Raw genomic sequence first — 19,454 nt, 5'->3', positions numbered from 1 at the left:
ATTTCCACACTACAGCACTTCAGCTTCAAATAGTCAGCATTTGCTAGCATGCTATGAATAATATTTAACCAGTTGAAAGTATCCCAGGTCATTGTAACCTTTGGGAATGAGATGGTTTTTAGTAATTCCTTATGCTCATTAATAGTGGCTCTTATCCTGCCAGACTGCAGCTGGCTTGGCACGCAAATCAGGACCACTGATGTGGAGGAATAAAAAACAGGCACAGACTAGCACAGAATTAACACAAACCATACCTAAATAAAACCTAAAATGCTACGGTGTCATGGTTTAAGTAGGTTTTATATTTTATTCCTTTTTTCCAACATTTTTGGTAGGGGCTGGGGGAAAGATGCCGCCTGGAAGGAACCAGAACTCTCTCCATCTTCAACCATGTTTTCAGTCAGACAGGCAGTGGGCAGACGAGAGGTGATCTCTGTTGTTGGTTTGAACTGTTCTGTTTGTTGCTACAGTTCTGGTCAATAAATTGTTATTTTTCGTTTATATCTCTTCACATTTTGTCTCTCTGTATTGGTGAAAGGGTTGCCATTCACTGCAGTCTCCACCCCAGCATTAGTCTTAAACTAAGACACATCTTTTCATTTCAGGAAAAAAAACAGACCATGTTCTCTTGAGACAGAATTTTTCTTCCAACAGAAAATACAGTGCACACATTCCTGGACAGCAAATTTCTGTTTTGTTTAGTTTCCCTGCCCATCAGTTTACATGCCAGAAAAATGTGAGACTTCAGTACACTGAGATTCCAGCAAAGGCTGGCGAAAGCAATCACTTTGAGTACTACTACTACTACCCTACGCAGAACTGTACAAAGCCTTAGGTCAAACATGCAATATGCTCTCTCAAAGCACTAGTAGACACTAGATATCCAATTAATATGGTTCTTTCTCAAAAGCCATGACATCAAGATTGCCACATTGCTACTTGAGATATCATAAAAAAGCATAAAGAGAAATTTTAAAACAGTGGGTTATTGAGTCAGAAAGATAGAAGATTTGATCCTGATCTTTCTGTGGGAATATTTTCTAGATGATTTAATATTAAATCAGTGAAAGATGATATTTGCTTCAGACTACCAATTGGTATGTAGGACGGAAATTTCTGGAATACAGTATAAATGAATAAGACAAGAAATGCTAAAAGGAGCTTAGAAATGCTATACCAATAGAAGCAAGGTCTAATCTTCAGAAAAACAGGAAAGAACAGATGATGATATATAAAATGGTTTTGGAAATGGTGTATTCATCCTTTTCATAGATTTCATGTAAGTGTAATGCTTGCAAGAGCTAAAAATCCAAAGAAATGTATGCCAAATATGTGGTTATTCTCTGCTTGCTGGCATGCTCTGAACAGTGATACAATCTCTGAGTCATTATCAACAGAAAACACAGAGATGGAAGTTCATGCTAAAACAGAGTGTGGTCAACACACAGGACCCACCTTCACAACCAATAACAGACCTTCCAGCTGTCTGGAAGCTAATGATTCCTGCCACGTTGTCACTTGCCAGGATAATCAGCGTGACAGTGTCGAAACTGGGAAGAATCCTACTTCCTCCTTCAGTATGGACCAGGCTGATTATGATGCTTTCATTATCCTCTGGCTCTGGATCATCTAAAATGGTCAGTGTGACCATCTTTTTTGTTTCACCTACAAGGAGAAGAACATATGCATACTAATCTGTTCACATGAAAATCATCTTTTAAAAAGATTTACCTCTACCGGTAAATATTCAAATAGTATAAGAAAGGATATGGAAAATATTTATTTACCTGTCTAGAAGTTACTGAATGTCATTATGAAGATTTATTTGATTACTGATGAAAAGGTATATAAGGCAATGCAATTAACAAATATACTATGTAGAAATTAACAATGTAGGTATAATTTATGAATGTATAGAATTCTTTATTTGCTTTATAAGTTCTCTGAATTTCATATTTAAATTAGAAAAGGGGAATATAATGCTTGTAAAAAAAAAACTACCAAATGCATAAATTCTCTGATGAACGTTATCCACATGTATGTACATTCAATTTGTATACATTTTCTGGACCAGAGAATGCACTAAAGTGGGCTGTCACTGTGTTAATTATCTGTCTTGTGGAGTATCAAAGAATGGTAATGTAAACAGGAAACACAATCAATTACATATTTATGTATAATCATACATATGTATGATTACATATCATACATATAATCCATTATAATTTGCAACACAATCCTATTACTCAGTGTGTCTACATAACCCATTCTCATGACTATATCAGTTTACAAGATATGTATATTTTTTGCTATATTGTCTTTCAAAGTATTTTGAAAATAGATTTACTGAACTTATAAACACTAATGTAATTACATGTCAGCTTCAGAATCACTCTTGGCAACCCCTCATTTGAGTTCAGATGATTTAGCAAGCTAAACGCACACTAGAATCTTTACTACACTTCTGTCAATTGTTTTCTAAACAACTGTTCAATCATCTCAGACTCTAAAAATTTAAAATACATTGGTCATGTTGCATGGTGTTTAAGTAATGCCTGCCACAGAATTGTTCATCCTCTTTGCAGTTTTTTTAAATATCCTGTTACATTATGTTACAAAATCAACATAATATTGGAATAAAAAAAGATGTATCATTAAAAATTAATTGGACCAGTAAGGTCCAATTCTTATTTTCATTATCCTTGATATAGCAACTACTTCCAGCAATATTATTCCTTATTTATTTAGTAAAAATGTAATGTCTATAATACACACTGCGATTTTTCTTTTAAAATACTTAAATATTTATACTTTTCATCTTCTTTCCCTTTTAGTTTGTGTGTGTGTTTGTTAGGTTCTTTCTGTTTTTCTTTGGTTTGATACAACAGAAGCCAGTGCAAAACCCTGCCTCACCTTCAGCAAACACCAGAATCTCACCAACACCCACAAAATCCAAGTCTGGGGTAGCAGTTCCACCAACAACACGCCATTCCACTGTCACCTGTCCCAGGCTGCCTTCTGTCCTGTGTATCATTAGCTGCACCTCGGTCTGAGGGCGTTCTTCTACTTCAATATACAGACCTTTCTCTGTTGCATTGGGGCTTACACTGTAGATCTTAAACACTCCAAAGGCATCCCCGTTCATCATTATGATAACAGTGGAAGTATTTGGCTGTCCTACAGTTGGTTGATTTTTTAAGCTGGTTGAGATGTTCATTAGTTGAACTTCCAAAAGAGATATAGTGAATTTTTCATCCAGCTCTGGTAGGCTGTCAGGGAGTATGGTAACTGTGAGGTTTGCAAACTCTTCCCCTTCCTGCATGATGGCCCATTGTCTTATGACAGATTCATAATCACTACCAGCAATGGCCTGTGTGCTAAACAGAGTGGATGCACTGCTGATGTTTTTCTTGTAGGTCCATAATCCTGACGTGTTAGTTAATGAGCTGATCTCTGCTGTCAGCCAAAGGCAGAGAGGAATCTCAGAGGCACTGGAAAATGTAAAGGCTGAACATGCTTGTTCTTTTAGGCACTGAGTTGCACAGGCATACAGTGGGTCACTTGTTGCTGACACGTTCGCTCTGGTCTTGGATGGCTGGTCAGGAATTCCTTGTACAGGAGACTCATAATAGGCCAGGATATCCTCACCTTGCTCAATGGCAAGAGCTAAGACGTCAGTCTCAGAAGTGCTGTAAAATATCTGCAGCTGACCAAACCTTCCCCCACTAAAAGACATTAAAATAAAAATGTTATATTAGCTGGTGAAGCATGTCTAATGTTCTGTATATTGCTCGGTTAAGAATAAAAGTGAACAAAACCAATGGACCCTTTCTGAATTGCTGAAAAGTTAAATTAAAGTGGATTCCCTTGAAGCTAGTAGCAGAATAACTGGTAAATAACATTTTTTTTGGAGAGTAAGTTTGATTATTTATAGCTTGAATAGCAGTCGATTAAAAGCGCATGTTTGCAAACATTTGTTTTGAGGAATTAACTTAGTCTTCTTAGGATTGGCAAAGAAGAAAAAGGCTGTGCTGTCCCATTGTCATCATTCCTCCTAGGTGTCCTTGGGACATATCACATGCAAAAATCCTGCTCCCCTTTTCTTGTGTTCCACCACACAAAGGTTGATGCCCTTTGTCCTCCAATTGACATCACAGGAACAGGCTGCTTTGCAGCTTTAAATGGTTTGATAATTAAACAGGCAAAATGAAACTTCAAGTATACTGTGTACACTGGTTTACACTACAAATGTGTATTACATTTAAATACTTTATGCAGATTTCCAATAAGTAGACATCTAGTTCAAAATCAATATATGTGACATAAAAATTAATTGAGCTGGCAGATCAAAAAATTGCTGCAAACACTTATACAAGAGCGCGACATTTGAAATTATACCAAAAAATAAAAACTGGGAAAAATAAGAAAAAAATAAGAGATACAAAACCAGTAACCATTATACAAACCTTCTCCTGACTGTTATATTTGCAAGCAAATTTCTTTCTAGTGGCTCCTGAATTCGATATGAGGATTGATGAAAGAAAACTGTGCCGTAAGGATTATCATTGGCAGGAATCACAATATGTGCCATGCTATCTAACCCGATAGCACCACCATTGGAGGCCTGAGTTAATTCTACATGGACAATCTCAAAAAGAAAAAAAAGAAAAACAAATAATGCAGCTGAGCAGTTTTTGCTACTTCTAAAAATAATCACAAGCAAAGTAAAATCTGAGCTTCTTGCAAGAATATTCCTTGTTTCGATTTGCACACATTTCTTAAACAAGTTAAAGCTCTAATACTATTCAAGAAAGACAGAACACTTTACTTACTTCCTCTAATTCTGGAACATCATCAGCCAAGATTTCCAACAGCAACATCTGAATGGCTTCCCCAGGGGTAAAAGTAATATTACCCTTGGCAAACTGCAAGTCCTCACCAGCAGGATGCCCATTAATGGTAGCAGCCCAATGAACAGTAACATTACCCAGTGTCCCAGCATTTCGGATTACTGGCAGATTTAGGGTTACTGATCCAAATTCAGGCTCCTCCACAGTGAATTTGGTATTCTGAAAAACTGAAGTATGCCACAGAGAGATGTGAGTGCATCAACAATGAAATTGAAAGTAAATATATCAGTTCCTTAAGTACTTGGTTTTATTTCACTTGATTGCATTTACTTGCACAGGTAAATCACTTTTAATCAGGTTTAAATTTAAAAGTAAACTTTCAATATTCATATTTTCATCTGCAGAGAAAATTATCATGAAAACTAAGCCTTCATCCAAAAAGTCTGTTACAACACAATAATTGTTTGAGTCTAACCATGAAATGTTCTAAGGTCTTAGAATATAATTTCGTAATTATTCCCAGCAAGGACACTCCTTACGAGCTTTCATGTCACTTACTGAAGAAATATATCAAAACAATTTAACAGGGAATATATTAAGTAGATGTCATAGAATCACACAATCACAGACTGGATCAGATTGTAAAGGACCACAGTGGGTCATCTGGTCCATTTATCCCTGCTCAAGCAGGGTCCTCCTAGAGCACATGGCACAGTATTGCATACAGATGGTTCTTGGATGTTCCCAGTGAGGGAAACTCCGCAACATCTCTGGGCAACCTGTTCCAGTGTGTGGTTACTGCACAGTAAAGAAATTCTTCCTCATGTTCAGGTGGAACTTCCTGTGCATTAGCTTCTGTCCATTGCCTCTTGTCCTGTTGCTTGGCACCACTGGGAAGAGCCTGGTTCCATCAAGAAAATGCTGGCTCCATCCTCTTGACACCCTCCCTTCAGATACTTATAGACATTGACAAGTTCCCTCTCAATTCAAATCTAAGCCTTTCCTTGTAAGAGATGTTCCAGTCTCTTAATCATTTCTATAGCCCTCTGCTGTATTGCTCTAGGAGCTCCATGTCTCACTTGTATTGAGGAGCCCAGAGCTGGATACAGCACTCCAGATGTGATCTCAGTAGGGCTGAGTAGAAGCGCAGGATCACCTCCCTCAACCTGCTGGAAACGCTACTCCTAATGTACTCAAAGTCTTCCTTGTATGAAACTTTTAGTTTTTAGGAATTAAGTTAATTAATTTTCCACCTGGAATTATTTATTTTTTCCTTCTACTAGAACAAGAACTAAGTAGGGTACTGAAGGGAGAAAAGACTGACCCAAAGGAAAAGGCAGAGAAAAATATACTATACACCAAACAACAAACAAAAAAGAGAGATTTCTACAGTAATGATTAAATTTTTGACATCACCAAAACTCTTCTCAAAACCTGTGTAATGAAACTTATTTTGGAAAGTATACACAGTTCTTTTTATTAACAACAGGTAGAAGTAAAACCAAAGTACTTGACAGAAAATAAGAGAATGTAATTTAATTTCTCTTCATATTTTTCAATTTCAGTTTTTTTCCAGCATTTTTGAAATTTGTTTTAGCTGATTATTTAGTAAAACAAAGATATCGAAGTATTTAAGCAGCAGGTATTAGAATGCAGATTTTGGCTTAAACATATCACAGAAATGTAACACTTTGAATACATAAAAAAAAAAGAAAAATACACTAAAATCCCTTTATCTCGATTAGAAGATTCCAAAATCTTGCCATATCAACTGACAACATAATACTTTTTTGTCATACTAAAGCATCATTACTTCTTAATTACATGTTTTAATTTAGTTTATCCTATCTTTTCCTTTACTGTCTTCATCCAGACTTCCCCTTCCAAATGTTTTTATTCAGTTACCCATTAACACATCAACCACAAACCCACAGTAAAAATGATAACAGAAGAAAGAAAATATGCACTCATTTACCAAAGGATCCAAATGGGTCATCAGAAGCCTCAATAGTTATGACTGCCCTTGTCAAAGATCCAAGCAAGGCTCCTCCTGTTGTTTGGTTCAGCAGCTGAACATAAAATGATTCCTCAACTTCAGGATAGATATCATTAATTATATAAATTGGCACAGCTTTACTTGTTTCCCCTTCTAGTAAGACAACATCTGATGAGGCTACACTGTAGTCCTCGCCTAGATTTGTAGATGAAAAAACCCAAAACATTAAAAACCACATAATATCAATGCATTATGGTTCAGTATAGTGAACATCATCAGTAATACCCATTTTCTCTTTTTTCTTATACATGCATTTCTCTGTGTTTTTATGATTTTTTTCTTTATTTTTAGACCCAGACAACACAAGTCTTTCTTTTTTTTTTTTTTTTTTTTTAATTTCCCATTGCCTTTTAGATACCTGGATAGATGAAAATAAAACTTGGTTTGACCAAAACAGAGTTTGCACTGTTAGACCAAGAGGTAGTTACAAAAGGTCCATTATTGTCTCTTGTTAACAATGTCACACTACCAAGATGTTTCTGTCTTTGATTTATAATTGCTTTCTGGCTTTCCAAGAGATAAAAGTGAACAGAAGCATCTTTGTCAAAGTAGATTTCAGTAAAGGGCACATTTTGCATTTCGACGTCACTTTAGGTAAATTTGTCTCTAAGACTGTCTAGATGAACAACTGCGATACACAAGATCACAGCTCCACTTCAGAAACTAATAGAAAGCATTCTTTGACATAAATCTAGCTACACAATTTATAATCATCTGTTACATAAAAACGAAAATGCCAGTTCTCAGAGCATGTATCACCTGCCTATTCAGTTTTGGACATAACTAAAATACAGTGCATTTGATTTATAACTGTCTAAGTAATTTTAACCCTGCAGTCTTTTTAAGTTTTCTACTTTCTTTATGTACCTTTTCTACAGCTGGGACCAACTGGAGAAGTCTACCTTCCATTTGTTTATCTGCATTCCCATTTGTTTTACATCTGCATCCCTAGCTCTCGCTTTCTCCCCAGTAAGCTCACCTAAACAATGCATAGTGAGTTTAAATTTGTACACAGGGCTAAACAGTAGCTATACTACTACAGTTTGTTTTTTTTTAAGTGGTGGTGGGCTACTAGATAAACAAACGCGCCTTCCCTCATTTGTCTTTTAGATTCTCCAGTGATGATGTCTCAGAGTTTTCTAAAAGCCAAAGCATGAACATTCTTATAGGGTTTGGACTCATATTTGCTAATCAGAGTCAGTCGATGTCTTACTATTTAATTTTTCATATTTGTTATATAATAAGAGCATTCAATACACAGTTGTTTGCTTTGACTGTTCTTTCAACTTTAACACAGATTGTATACTTCTGATATTCTGCTTTCTTACCAGCTGTTGCAGTTATTGGCATAGCTTTAAATTTCACAGAAACATCTGAAAATATTCCCCCAGTTCTGGTCACGTTAATGATTGGTCCAACATAATTTTCAGCAACTCGCACAGTTGGAGCTGAAAGCTGAAGTGTTCCAAAAGCATCATCATTGGCATTGATAATTACATGAGCTATTGTCTCACCCACTGATCCAAGTCGAGGAGAATTTATAACTGAAATATAAAGAAAACCTAGTGAGGGGGTGCCTGCTATCCTTGTTATCCATGGCTACAGAGTCCACAGACACACATGTGAGTTTAGTGGTTAATTGTCACCAGTTTTCACCAAAATTGTCTTTTCTAGAATTGGATAAAGTATAACTACATCAACATATTTTTGGTGTTTGAATTACATTCTGGCAGAAAGATACCATTTTTTATAACATTATTCTACATGCTCTGGAGCATATAAACCATAATTATTTTTTTTAAAGATGAGGTACTATGAATATATTTTTTTATTTATTTGTCTATAAGGCCAATAGTAAGCTCAATACAGTTCAGAAGAATTCCATTTTTATTCTTGCTATGATGAAGTGTAAATAAGATTGCAACTCCAAGTGGAATTATATTTGAAATTTCTCTTAACATTAAGATTAATCTGGGGGCAAGGGGAGCAATTAAATATGCCAAGAAGCTTTGAAGCATGAATCAGGTTGTAATTTACCTGAATTTATCTGAATGGGAGATGAAGTAAAAGTTGTCTATACCAAAAAAGCAGCATGTCTGTAATTCTACACCACTTTTTCTTATAAGATTTTTTTGTGTTTCAATAAGCAACACTAGCTTAGTTACTTCCTAATTGAACTTTACAGAAACAACACTAGATGAGCAGCACAAAAAAGTACTGTAACACACGTGGCCTGAAAGACCTTGGATAAGACAATGCAAAAGGGACAAAGAAATGCTCATCCAATTGTAATAAAATACTGTGCCAAAGGAAATAAATGCTAACAGGGCACAAGTCAGGTAACTCTCAAATATCTTACCCATACAGAGTTTGGCAGAGGTAAAGAGTTCCTCATCTAACTTGCTACATTTAACATTTATCCTGTTAAATATTAAAAACTAACCTTTAAATATAAATTGCAGGTTTTATGTAAGACACTTACTTGTCCGATCCTGCACTTTCTTGACCAAAACAATACTGCTTAACTCCACAAAAACAGATTCTGACCTCTCAGGATCATCATCATCCAAAATAGGCAAGGATATTGTAGCCTCACTTTCATTGGTTGCGAAGACCACATAACCTCTAATGGGTATATAGTCTTTTCCTTCTATTGCTCTGACAACACCAGGAGGAAGAAAAAGTGACTTTTCATCATTGTCAATAGTTCTGTACATCACCATCACTGTACCAAGGAGGCCTCCACGCCTTATTATTGTCAGAGAGATATTTTTTGTTTCTTCCTCAACTTTTATCGGTCTGTTTTGCTCAGAAAAGATGAAGACTCCATATGGATCATCATTAGCTAAAATAGTTAATGTTGCATTAGTATGATTTCCAAGACGACCACTGGAGACATTGATGATCAAAACTGAAAACACCTTATCCAGTTCAGGAATTTCATCAGGAGAAATGTGTACTGTAATATTTGTTCTCACTTGGCCAACATCAAATGTTACATTCCCATCTGTAGAGATCAGGTCTCCAGTAAGATCACAGACTATGATCCAATGCAACACCACCTCCGATAAGGCCCCGTGAGTTCTCACAACCTAAGAGAAGAATATAAAGATTGCATATTTTCGTACTTTGAGAAAGAAAAATACAAAAGTGAAAAATACAATAAGCAAAGACAATAACAAGATGAGTTGAAGATAAATCTGTTTTAAAAAACTGAAGTTTTTATTATCTCAGCTTTGCTACATATTTTTATCATCAACACTGTTATTTTAAGATATTAGTAATTCAATTGTAAACAAGGAAAAGCATTTTAAATCTGTAGATATTATTACTATTTTAGCTTTAAGCTGAACGATATGTCTTAGTAAACTCTGCATGAATTGGAAAAACAGATGTGCATAACAAAGTTGTTACAAACCTCACAGACTTATGACAAAAATATTACAGAACATCAGTAACAACAGATAGAAGAGTACTGTACCACAATATGAGACTGAAAGCTTTCTAACCTGCAGCACAACATTGCTTTCTCCATCTTCGGGCTCAGTTCCATTCACCCAGAGTGACTCAGCACTGAACTCAAATACACCATGAGCATCATCAGAAGCCTCAATGGTCACAAGGATGTAGGATGCAATTCCCAAGCTAGCTGTTAAGTGCAATTTCCCAAAAGGGTTATTTTTTCCTAGCATATTTTCTTACATGAAAGAAAACAGCTAAAGAAATAAAGGCATGATAACTCTCCATATGGAAAAGGAACTGACTTCCAGTAATGCAGTCCTGGAACTATGCAACAAAAAAATTATTATTTTAAGAGAAGGATAGAAATAAAATTACAGGTTGAATGAACAAAAATGGAGGAGAATTTAGGGTGGTGGGGAGCTATATAGTAAACCACAGTGTAAGCAGAAAGATGAGATGAATGCAGGTCTCATCCTAACATAATCTGGAATGAAAAACAGAGAAAAAAAACCCCAAACAAGTCAGATAAATCCTACTACTACAAATATTGTCTTGGCTGAGATAACTTGCTGCTCAGAGAGAAATAAAAGCCTTGGTACAACCAAACAAACAGGAAGTGCTAAAAAATGGCTAAACAACAGGTTTACCGTCAAATTCAAACTAAAATACTTCGTATCTACAATTTAAAATCAGGCTGTCACAGGGGAATAAATTACTCAATTTACATAATGGGTAATATAACATTTTCAGCTCTGTAGGATTTAATTTGAAGTCCTATAGGTAGAGGGTGTTCCCACAGATTTTAAGTTATTTCTTCATAATTTCTTTTTTTTTTCAATCTTAAATTATCTTTGTTTTCTGTATGTCATGACATAAATAGAAACTTGAAGAAATTAAAGAGGAAAAATGAAAAACAATTGAACTATTTCTTTAAAATATCTAACACAACTTACTTTTCTGTCAGAGTATTTTTGCCAGGCAGGGATCAAAGTAATATAGAGAATGCATCATGGAATTCAATCAGGTAATTTTAAAATTACGTTTAATTTAAAAAGTGCCTTTGCTTTTTGCTCCCCAGAAAATTTGACAATTTTCTACTTTAATTTTGCAAACTGAACTTTGGGAACTACTATACTGTGTTCTACAACAATGTATTTTTGATGATACAGAACCTGTTGTTCTCTGCTTTACAATAAACACTGACTGCTACTGAAATTACACCTAAATTAAAATCGAAAAGAATGTTTTTGACAAAACTTTACGATAAACCTAAACTAATTAGCTCTAACTGCACATAAAGAAACACTATGACAAGTTGTAACAGCATTGTAATTTATGATGGATATTACAATTATAAATAAAAAATAGGATTAATTGAAAATGCTTACCATGTTGAGGGACAGTTGAAAGGAAGAAATCCATGTTCCCATCACCACTACCACTTCCATCATTTCTAAAGAGCTCAGCAACTTTAAGGTGACAGACACACAGATATATACACATATATATATTTATAAATAAAGAGAAAGCAGAAAGTAATTTAAAGTAATTAAACATTTATGGACAACACAAAAAGAGAGGGAAGTATTCTAGGCAAGTATTATTTCTGGACAAGAAAGTATACAGAATTTTGGATAAAAGTCAGAAAGAGTATTGAATATGCTACCTCTTATTTAATTTATGAAATTGGAAACAACAGTGGGAGGTCAGAAGAAAACACATACAACTCTCTTTTCTCTTTTTTTTTTTTAATTTCCTTGTGTCCCTTTTTTCTCACTCCTAAATAAGGTCTGTAATGGAGAAATCAGAAAGGTGGGAGGGGGGAAGGTGGGGCAGGGGGAGCAGTGGCTAAAGCCTGTCCAACTCTCTTATTCTAGTATTTTCTCACAAACCAAAACTATGTCAGGAAATTGAAAAAAATCAGCATTTTAACTAATGAAGCCTTTACCCTAAGTTTTGTGGTTGCAATGGTGTTGGCAAGACCAAAAAGTGGGTTTGTGTCCAGAGGGTATCTGCCTAGTAAATTACAAAAGTTAGCTGTAAGTTTTCTGAACAAAAAAAAAAAAAATTCAAAGAGAAAAAGTTCATTTAACAAAACAACTACTTGACCAAAATATCTCACAAGCATGAAAGAGCTGAAGTTTTTTATCAAAAGAATCCCTACACAGCACAACAGTGCCACATGGCACCACATTCAAGTTAGTATGATCTAACTTTCCAGAAGGCATCACACTTACAATTCAAATTGCTTGGAAAAATAATATCAGTTAAAAAGTCACTTTATGGCTGTCAGTATTTCAAATCACTTCTTTTCCTCCAATCAGCTTTGTAATCTCCCTTAAAAATCTTTTGCAACGGAAATAAATTCTGTAAGGCATAAATAATTTTATGTGGCAGGACCTCTGATTCTTGCCAACCTTCTTGAGACAAACATATCATCGTAGGATTTACACTTAATGTTTCTCTTGTTCTTCCACAGAGCTACCAACTACCTCTCTAACTCAGCTAAACTCCCCAGGCATCAGAAACCCCACAATTTTCTAATGCTATAATCGAGTTAAACCAGTTATGAGCCAGTTTATTGCAATTCCTCCAATTTCACTCAAGTGGTAGATAAAAAGCTTTTAGCCTTAAACATCGATAAATTAAAAAAATTAAAATATTTTTACATTATTTTAATTCTCAGTACCAACCATGAAATTATGTAATTCAAAAAGCAGTCAATTGGCTTTGAATGATCTAATGCATGGTAATAATACACTGCTTGAGATCTGGTGGTTTACAGCAACGACTAGCAAAATATCTGAAGAACAGCTCTTTCCTAAAAAAAAATTGCAGCTTTCTTGGAGATGTGGAGGTGTTTGTCTTTAGAAATAACATGGAAATAGTACACAAAGTTAGATTTTTATGGATGAGTAGAGATGAGGTAAATACAACCAATGGATTGACATATGTGCCTTACCTCCTCCCTCTGGGTTCAATAGCTCCACTTTAAAAGTTTTTTCTAGTTCAGGAATAGAATTATCAGTGATGTTAACAGTAATGTACTTGTATCTTTCTCCTGGCTGAAATTCCAGTGTGCCCAAAACAGCCTGCAACATGAAAGCTCTTCACATTTTTGTTCAAGTTAAATGTTTTTACCCAAATGAAAAAAGAAATACAACCTTTATTCTTTTTGTCTTTATCAAAACGTCTACTTTTCTTCACTTCAGCTTTGAAAATACCTACTGAATCTTTTTTAAAGGAAAAAGTCATCTAAATTCACCGTATTATGAACATCTGCATTCATCTACATTTTTCTGCATGAACAGCAGTTAGACAAGCAAACACAGACACATACAGGTTATTTTGTTGAACATGTACAAATAGAATCTTCACCTGTACATGCACCTGTATGCTCATATAAAGTTTGATATCCTTAGCAACAATAGGAAGTATCCATTCTTGCTGCATTGGCAATTCTCATAGGGAAATCAAAATCAAAACCAGAGGCTTTTCCTAGGAAATACAACATGCTGTACAGAAAGGAGGCCAAAAGGCATATAGTGACTCATATTTTTAAAGTGAGAACAATACATTCATTTATCACACCACCATATAAAATAAAGTGTTTCTGTTAAAAGAATCATAGCTGAGCTACAATACTTAAAATGAATGCTACCTCCAGGACAAATAGCTCTAATTAAATTCCTAAATAATTACACACATGTGCAATGGCCATACCTGATAATCTCTAGGACTGGAAGCTGTAAGTGGCACTGTCTTGTATTCCATGAGAACTGTTCCAAGAAGCCCTTGTGCACGAACTACCAAAAGTCTGATGCATCCGGCTTCTTCTTTAACAACAACATGGGGCACAGCAGAGGCTGGCAGAATCATTTCATCACCAGTCTGAGGAGGTGGCCCCACTGAGAACTGTAGTAGACCTGGCAGACAAAAAGTACAATTTACATGGCTTCTCCTACCAAATTTAAATCATGGTAATAAGTTGAAACAAAAACATATATAATGTTTATATTTAATGTTTATGAAATTTAAAAATAATTATCGATATGCCCTTTGGACGCTATTTCCAGGGATGTGCTATGTACCATTCCCTCTCTCACTGATATCCATATCAGTCTTAAAAAACCACATCACAATAATTAACTCAGCTCTTCCCAAAAGAGACCAAATATGTCATAGTATTGGGTAGTTACTGGTATATTAAGCACCTTGAAATGTCTCTCTCCATTAGGAATTCTCATTTCAGAAAAACTTGTCTAAGATCAACTATATACAATCTTTATTTGGATCATCACCATTTGGTCTGGGCAGTTTTGATGTCTTTTTTGTAATATTCTCAAGAATAAGTAACTCGGCTTTCAGTCTTGTATAAAAACTATGAATTAATCTCAAATTAGACAAAGCGGAACACTTGGCATTGCTTCCTCAACTAGCTAGGCTAGGCAAATTTTTACGTCTTGAGCTAGAACTATACATAAATCTGCAATAAGACTGTATCATCTTCGACATTGTTACCATATGGGTGGTCACTGGCTTTAATGCTGATGTCAGTAGTTTCCTTTTCTGGATCTATACTTGCTCCACTGGTAGGAGTTGAACCTAGTTTTCCATCTCCAGACACTGCAGAGACTAATGTCACACGGAAATATTCATTTAGCTCTGGAATGTCATCATCAATAATATGCAAATTTAGGACCTAGAGAAGGACCAAATCATGGAGAAATCAAACTGTGCAACATACATCACTTACGAATTTTATGACCCTGCTTAACTCATCAAATTCTTAGTCAATCAGTTGTATCTACTGTGAGTTCAGAAAGTAATGCAGACAACATCTGTGCATTCCATGTAGTTTAAACTAGGTTCTAGGATAATATTTTAATTTTACAATACCCATTCAAAAACATCTTTATCATGCTTCCATAAATGGAAGACATATTGTCTTAAGTGCTTCTAGTTACACAAACACATAACCAAGCAAGAAGCTATTTATATATCCACCTTAACATAATCATAGATATATTGAGTACATTGAAAATTAAATATCTGACAGATTTTAAAATCTTTAAGACTTTGTGCTTCAGGAGAGACATTACAGTGATTAATCCAACTTAGAGAGCAAGTGAGGTAAGCTTTTTATGTCACCTGACTTACAGATCATACGATCAAGTAACATAACCTGCTCTGTACAGACTAATAGATTCGTCTCATCAATTCCAGCTTTCTATATATTGTGATAAGATTTGACAAATATATAGAAGAAAATGTTTAAGTAGATGATCATATTTAGAGCTGTGGGAATAAGTAGCTTATAGGCATCAATGGAAAGTCTCTCAGGATATCTCACCTGACAAGTGACTGCTCCCAGTCTGTTTCTTAGGGCCATGCCCATTAGCTCCTCTGTAGGTAGACAATTAAATACAGTGAAGCAAGAGGGTATACCAGCCCTCTTTTGCCACTACATAGAATAAGGCAGGCCTCATCTATGCTACCAGACTGGAAAAGCTTGGGAAATTTTACTTTAAATGACTGTATGTAATGCAGTAATATGTTTAAATAGAGAATTAAAGCTGAATAAACAGTGACATGAGTATACTATTTTCCAGTATCACAAGTTTTTGCCAAGCTCTTATCAGTTATATTATTTAATGCAATTCACAGTTCTAGTGGAGCCACTGGGAACCTTTCAAATGGTGTCAGTGAGTTTCACTCAGTCCATACTTCCTTCAGCAGAATGATAAAAGTGAAACTAAAGATAACATTTTCTACTAACAATCCACCCTATGTTACAAACACTAACAGAAAACACACGCTAACTTTCTACAGTACTGTGATCCCAGATCACTTCTTCAAATAAATGGGAAATTCCTGTGCTGTGGGTCAGGGTTGAATTCACAGAAACAGATTAATCTAAAGAGACAGAATGCCACAAACAGCAGTTGCAAGACACTTGATTGCAGCAGGGAACTTTACTGCTGTCTTTTATTGACACAATGATAAAACTGAGCTCCAAAACTCAGATCAAAACCTGATCATATTCCAATTTTTAAAGTCCCTGGATCATTCTTTTCAGCCCAGGACCACCTACACTTCAAGTGTAAGTATAGATATACATAAACTTAGTATATACATGTATGTAAAAGTATCTCATGTATTATTTCTGTTTAAGCATACATGTATGCACGGTAACACATGAAGTGAGATGCAAACAGATCTATAGGCATTTATCCTATCACTCATTAGATGCCAAAAAAAAAAAAACCTCACAAAATCTAATAAAAGCCATGTGAAGGAAAGCCTTTAGCATGAAAACCAGTCAACCGTCCTTAGAAGGTGTTTTCCAGGTTTCCAAGGACAGTATGAATAGTTAATAGGAAGGTAGGGTTTACCTCTGATCTCTGCCAAGGAAGGAATGTGATAGTGCCACTGCTGTTAGAAAAATCGCTAACAGAGTAATTAATGCCAGCAGAATCAACCTGTGAGATAATGTAATTTATATACACATAGTCCAGGGCTCCCCTTGTACGCTCCACGACACAGGATATAGTGGAACCCTCACTGGCAGTCTGGAAGAAAGCAAAAAATTGAAATGTTTGTTATGGTCAAAGCAAATCAAAGCAATAAATGTAAAACATGGAATTCTCTAATCCTAGTCAAATGTTCAGGATTTTTTTATTACTGTCATGTTACTTTCAGCTCTTTTGGAGTGGTAGGAAGCTGATACTGACCTTGGTGTTCAGAACAATCTTAATGGAATTTGCAACAGACTAGCACCTCCCTGAGGTAAGCCAGTAATTGTACCTTGTTGTTTGTTTTGGAAACAATCTCTTCCACCAACCTACATCCCAAAGACAGAACCAATATGTTTCAAGTGTATTTGTCAAAAGCAGCTGAAATGATTTCTTATATTAATGTCAATTATTTCAATTTTATTAGCAACAATTTAAAGAAAGATTTGGATTCCCTCTTCCCCTAACTAAAAACACTCTGGAAAACAAAACAGATACAAAATTAAACTATAATTTCATCATTTAGGAAAAAATTTGAAAAACTTCTTGTGCTACAGTCCTCTTTACAATTCTGTCTTCATGGAGAACATCTCTCAGCAGCAACAATTTCACATATTTGGAACAGAGCAGGTATTCATATTGACCATGTATTTTAGAAAATTATGATCATCAAACAAAATTAGAAAATAATTTTATTTGAAAATTGTCAGAAAGGCTACACTTTTTTTAAGCATTAGACAAATTTCAGAGCTGCTGTATAACACAGTGCACATACTGAATATGCCTTCATCTGCTTAACAGACAGATATAGACATAAAGAAATTAAATCGCTGATGAAACAGTGCTGTGTATCTGCATCATTTCCAGCAGGTGAAATGGATGTAAGATAAAGGTGACACAATTAACATGCCATATAAATTTTTAATTGTGCTGACTGACGATCTGTGGCATCACAGAATTATCAGTGGCATTTCAAACTGAAGGAATCTATTATCATAGCAGATGGTAGGCACCCAAACTGAAAACTAGTGTCACTCAGGCAAGATGGTTAATTTCAAACACACCATAAGCACTTCAGTTAGAAAGGATGTACTTCAAAGGTTGTAACAGTTCCCAAATTGGAAAGCATTATGAAATTTGTTTTCCAAAATAATCCATTAACAATAGAAACAGGCATTGTGTCTTTCTCTCTCATAATGATTAAAAAGTAAAAATTAATTATGGTTATTTCAATCCTCCCTCCAAAAGTAATAAGTTCATATACTGCATATATGGTGGCCACCATCAAAGACAATTTAATTTTTAAAGAAAGTAACTCACAGCCAGTATCAACTGAACTAATATCAAATATAATCAATATCTTATAAATTATAAAAGCAAGTGATTGTGGAAAAATACAGCACATCTTGTCAGTAAATAACCTGCAGTAAAATTCTTTCAAGCACATCACGTAACACAGAAAAAAATATAATAAAAAATATTGGTAATAATCCGTTCTCAAAAAAAGAAAATGGAACTTTATATTTTAACTGGCAACCCAGTCAGTCACGGTTTAATCCCAAATGTCAAATCAGCATCATGCAGCTGCTCACTTACCACCTCTCCCTCCCCATCAAGACAAATCAGAAAGAAAAGGTAAACCTCATGGGTTAAGAACAATTTAATAACAGAAATAATAACAGATATTTGTATTATTACTACAATAACATATTATTTTATTTTTACTTCTATTACTATTATTTCTTCTATTATTATTAGGAGGAGGAGGACTATTATTATTATTATTATTATTATTATTATTATTATTATAATTATTATTATTATTATTATTACTAGGAGAATTTAAAGAAATGATACAGCAAATGCCAGTGTGACTGATGCTACATTAGCAGAACTTACACATTTTAAAATTCTGAAAAAACTTTGCTTAACTACAAAAACTAAGAATGTGAAATCAACCTGTGAAGGTCAGTTAGTCTTGCCACTAGTTTTATTGTATCCAAAATTTCTCCTATAGTTTTCCTTATGAACTCTTTACCTCAGGAATACATGCTCCAGTGAAGCCAAATAAACCATTAGCATTATCACTTTTCTGTATTCTTAATCTTGCTGTTGTGTTTTCTTGTGAAATTCGAGCTCCACCACACACAGAAATGAGCCTTAGGATGAATAACTCCTCTCCTTCTTCCTCTTTGTCATCCTTTGCGGACACAATGAATGATTTATTGGTCTCTCCTTGCCGATACTCCAAATACCCAGAGACAGGGTGGACGTCACTCTTTGCAGGAGTTGCATGGAGTTCGTAGATCTCTGCTTGTGTCAACTTTCGCTCATAAAGCCTTACATCCTGCATTAACCCTGTGTACCTACTGCTGCCATTGATTCCTGCTCCAATTCTCACTATTCCTGGACCTGAGAAGGAAATTGTAATTTTCCTCATGTTATTGTTATTCTTCAAAGTAATATATCTAATAAATGTAATTACTAAAAAATACAATGTTAAACTGCTTATTATCCCTGGATTAGAAATCATATTGAAATGCAAATCAGGAGGTTCCTCAAGCCTCATCT

General features: G+C 35.0%; 1 protein-coding gene across 1 annotated transcript in view; it reads right to left on the bottom strand.

Moving 5' to 3' along the window:
- The window catches only part of ADGRV1 (adhesion G protein-coupled receptor V1), a 272,818-nt gene that overhangs the window by 195,761 nt on the left and 57,603 nt on the right, over positions 1-19,454 (bottom strand). Inside the window, exons 26-39 of the mRNA XM_017812706.1 lie at positions 18,922-19,295; positions 16,764-16,940; positions 14,890-15,070; positions 14,092-14,294; positions 13,331-13,460; positions 11,757-11,837; positions 10,416-10,555; positions 9,389-9,998; positions 8,235-8,450; positions 6,826-7,041; positions 4,833-5,077; positions 4,467-4,648; positions 2,914-3,725; positions 1,456-1,665 (exon numbers count right to left, since the gene is read on the bottom strand). Coding sequence (XP_017668195.1) covers positions 1,456-1,665; positions 2,914-3,725; positions 4,467-4,648; positions 4,833-5,077; positions 6,826-7,041; positions 8,235-8,450; positions 9,389-9,998; positions 10,416-10,555; positions 11,757-11,837; positions 13,331-13,460; positions 14,092-14,294; positions 14,890-15,070; positions 16,764-16,940; positions 18,922-19,295 — 3,777 coding nt within the window. The remainder of the gene's footprint in view (positions 1-1,455; positions 1,666-2,913; positions 3,726-4,466; positions 4,649-4,832; positions 5,078-6,825; positions 7,042-8,234; positions 8,451-9,388; positions 9,999-10,415; positions 10,556-11,756; positions 11,838-13,330; positions 13,461-14,091; positions 14,295-14,889; positions 15,071-16,763; positions 16,941-18,921; positions 19,296-19,454) is intronic.

The sequence above is a fragment of the Lepidothrix coronata genome, unplaced genomic scaffold (assembly GCF_001604755.1).
Source record: "Lepidothrix coronata isolate B3197 unplaced genomic scaffold, Lepidothrix_coronata-1.0 Scaffold37, whole genome shotgun sequence".
Lineage (NCBI taxonomy): Eukaryota > Metazoa > Chordata > Aves > Passeriformes > Pipridae > Lepidothrix > Lepidothrix coronata.
The sequence above is the reverse complement of the archived record's forward strand: the minus strand, read 5'-3'. Positions and strand labels throughout refer to the sequence as shown.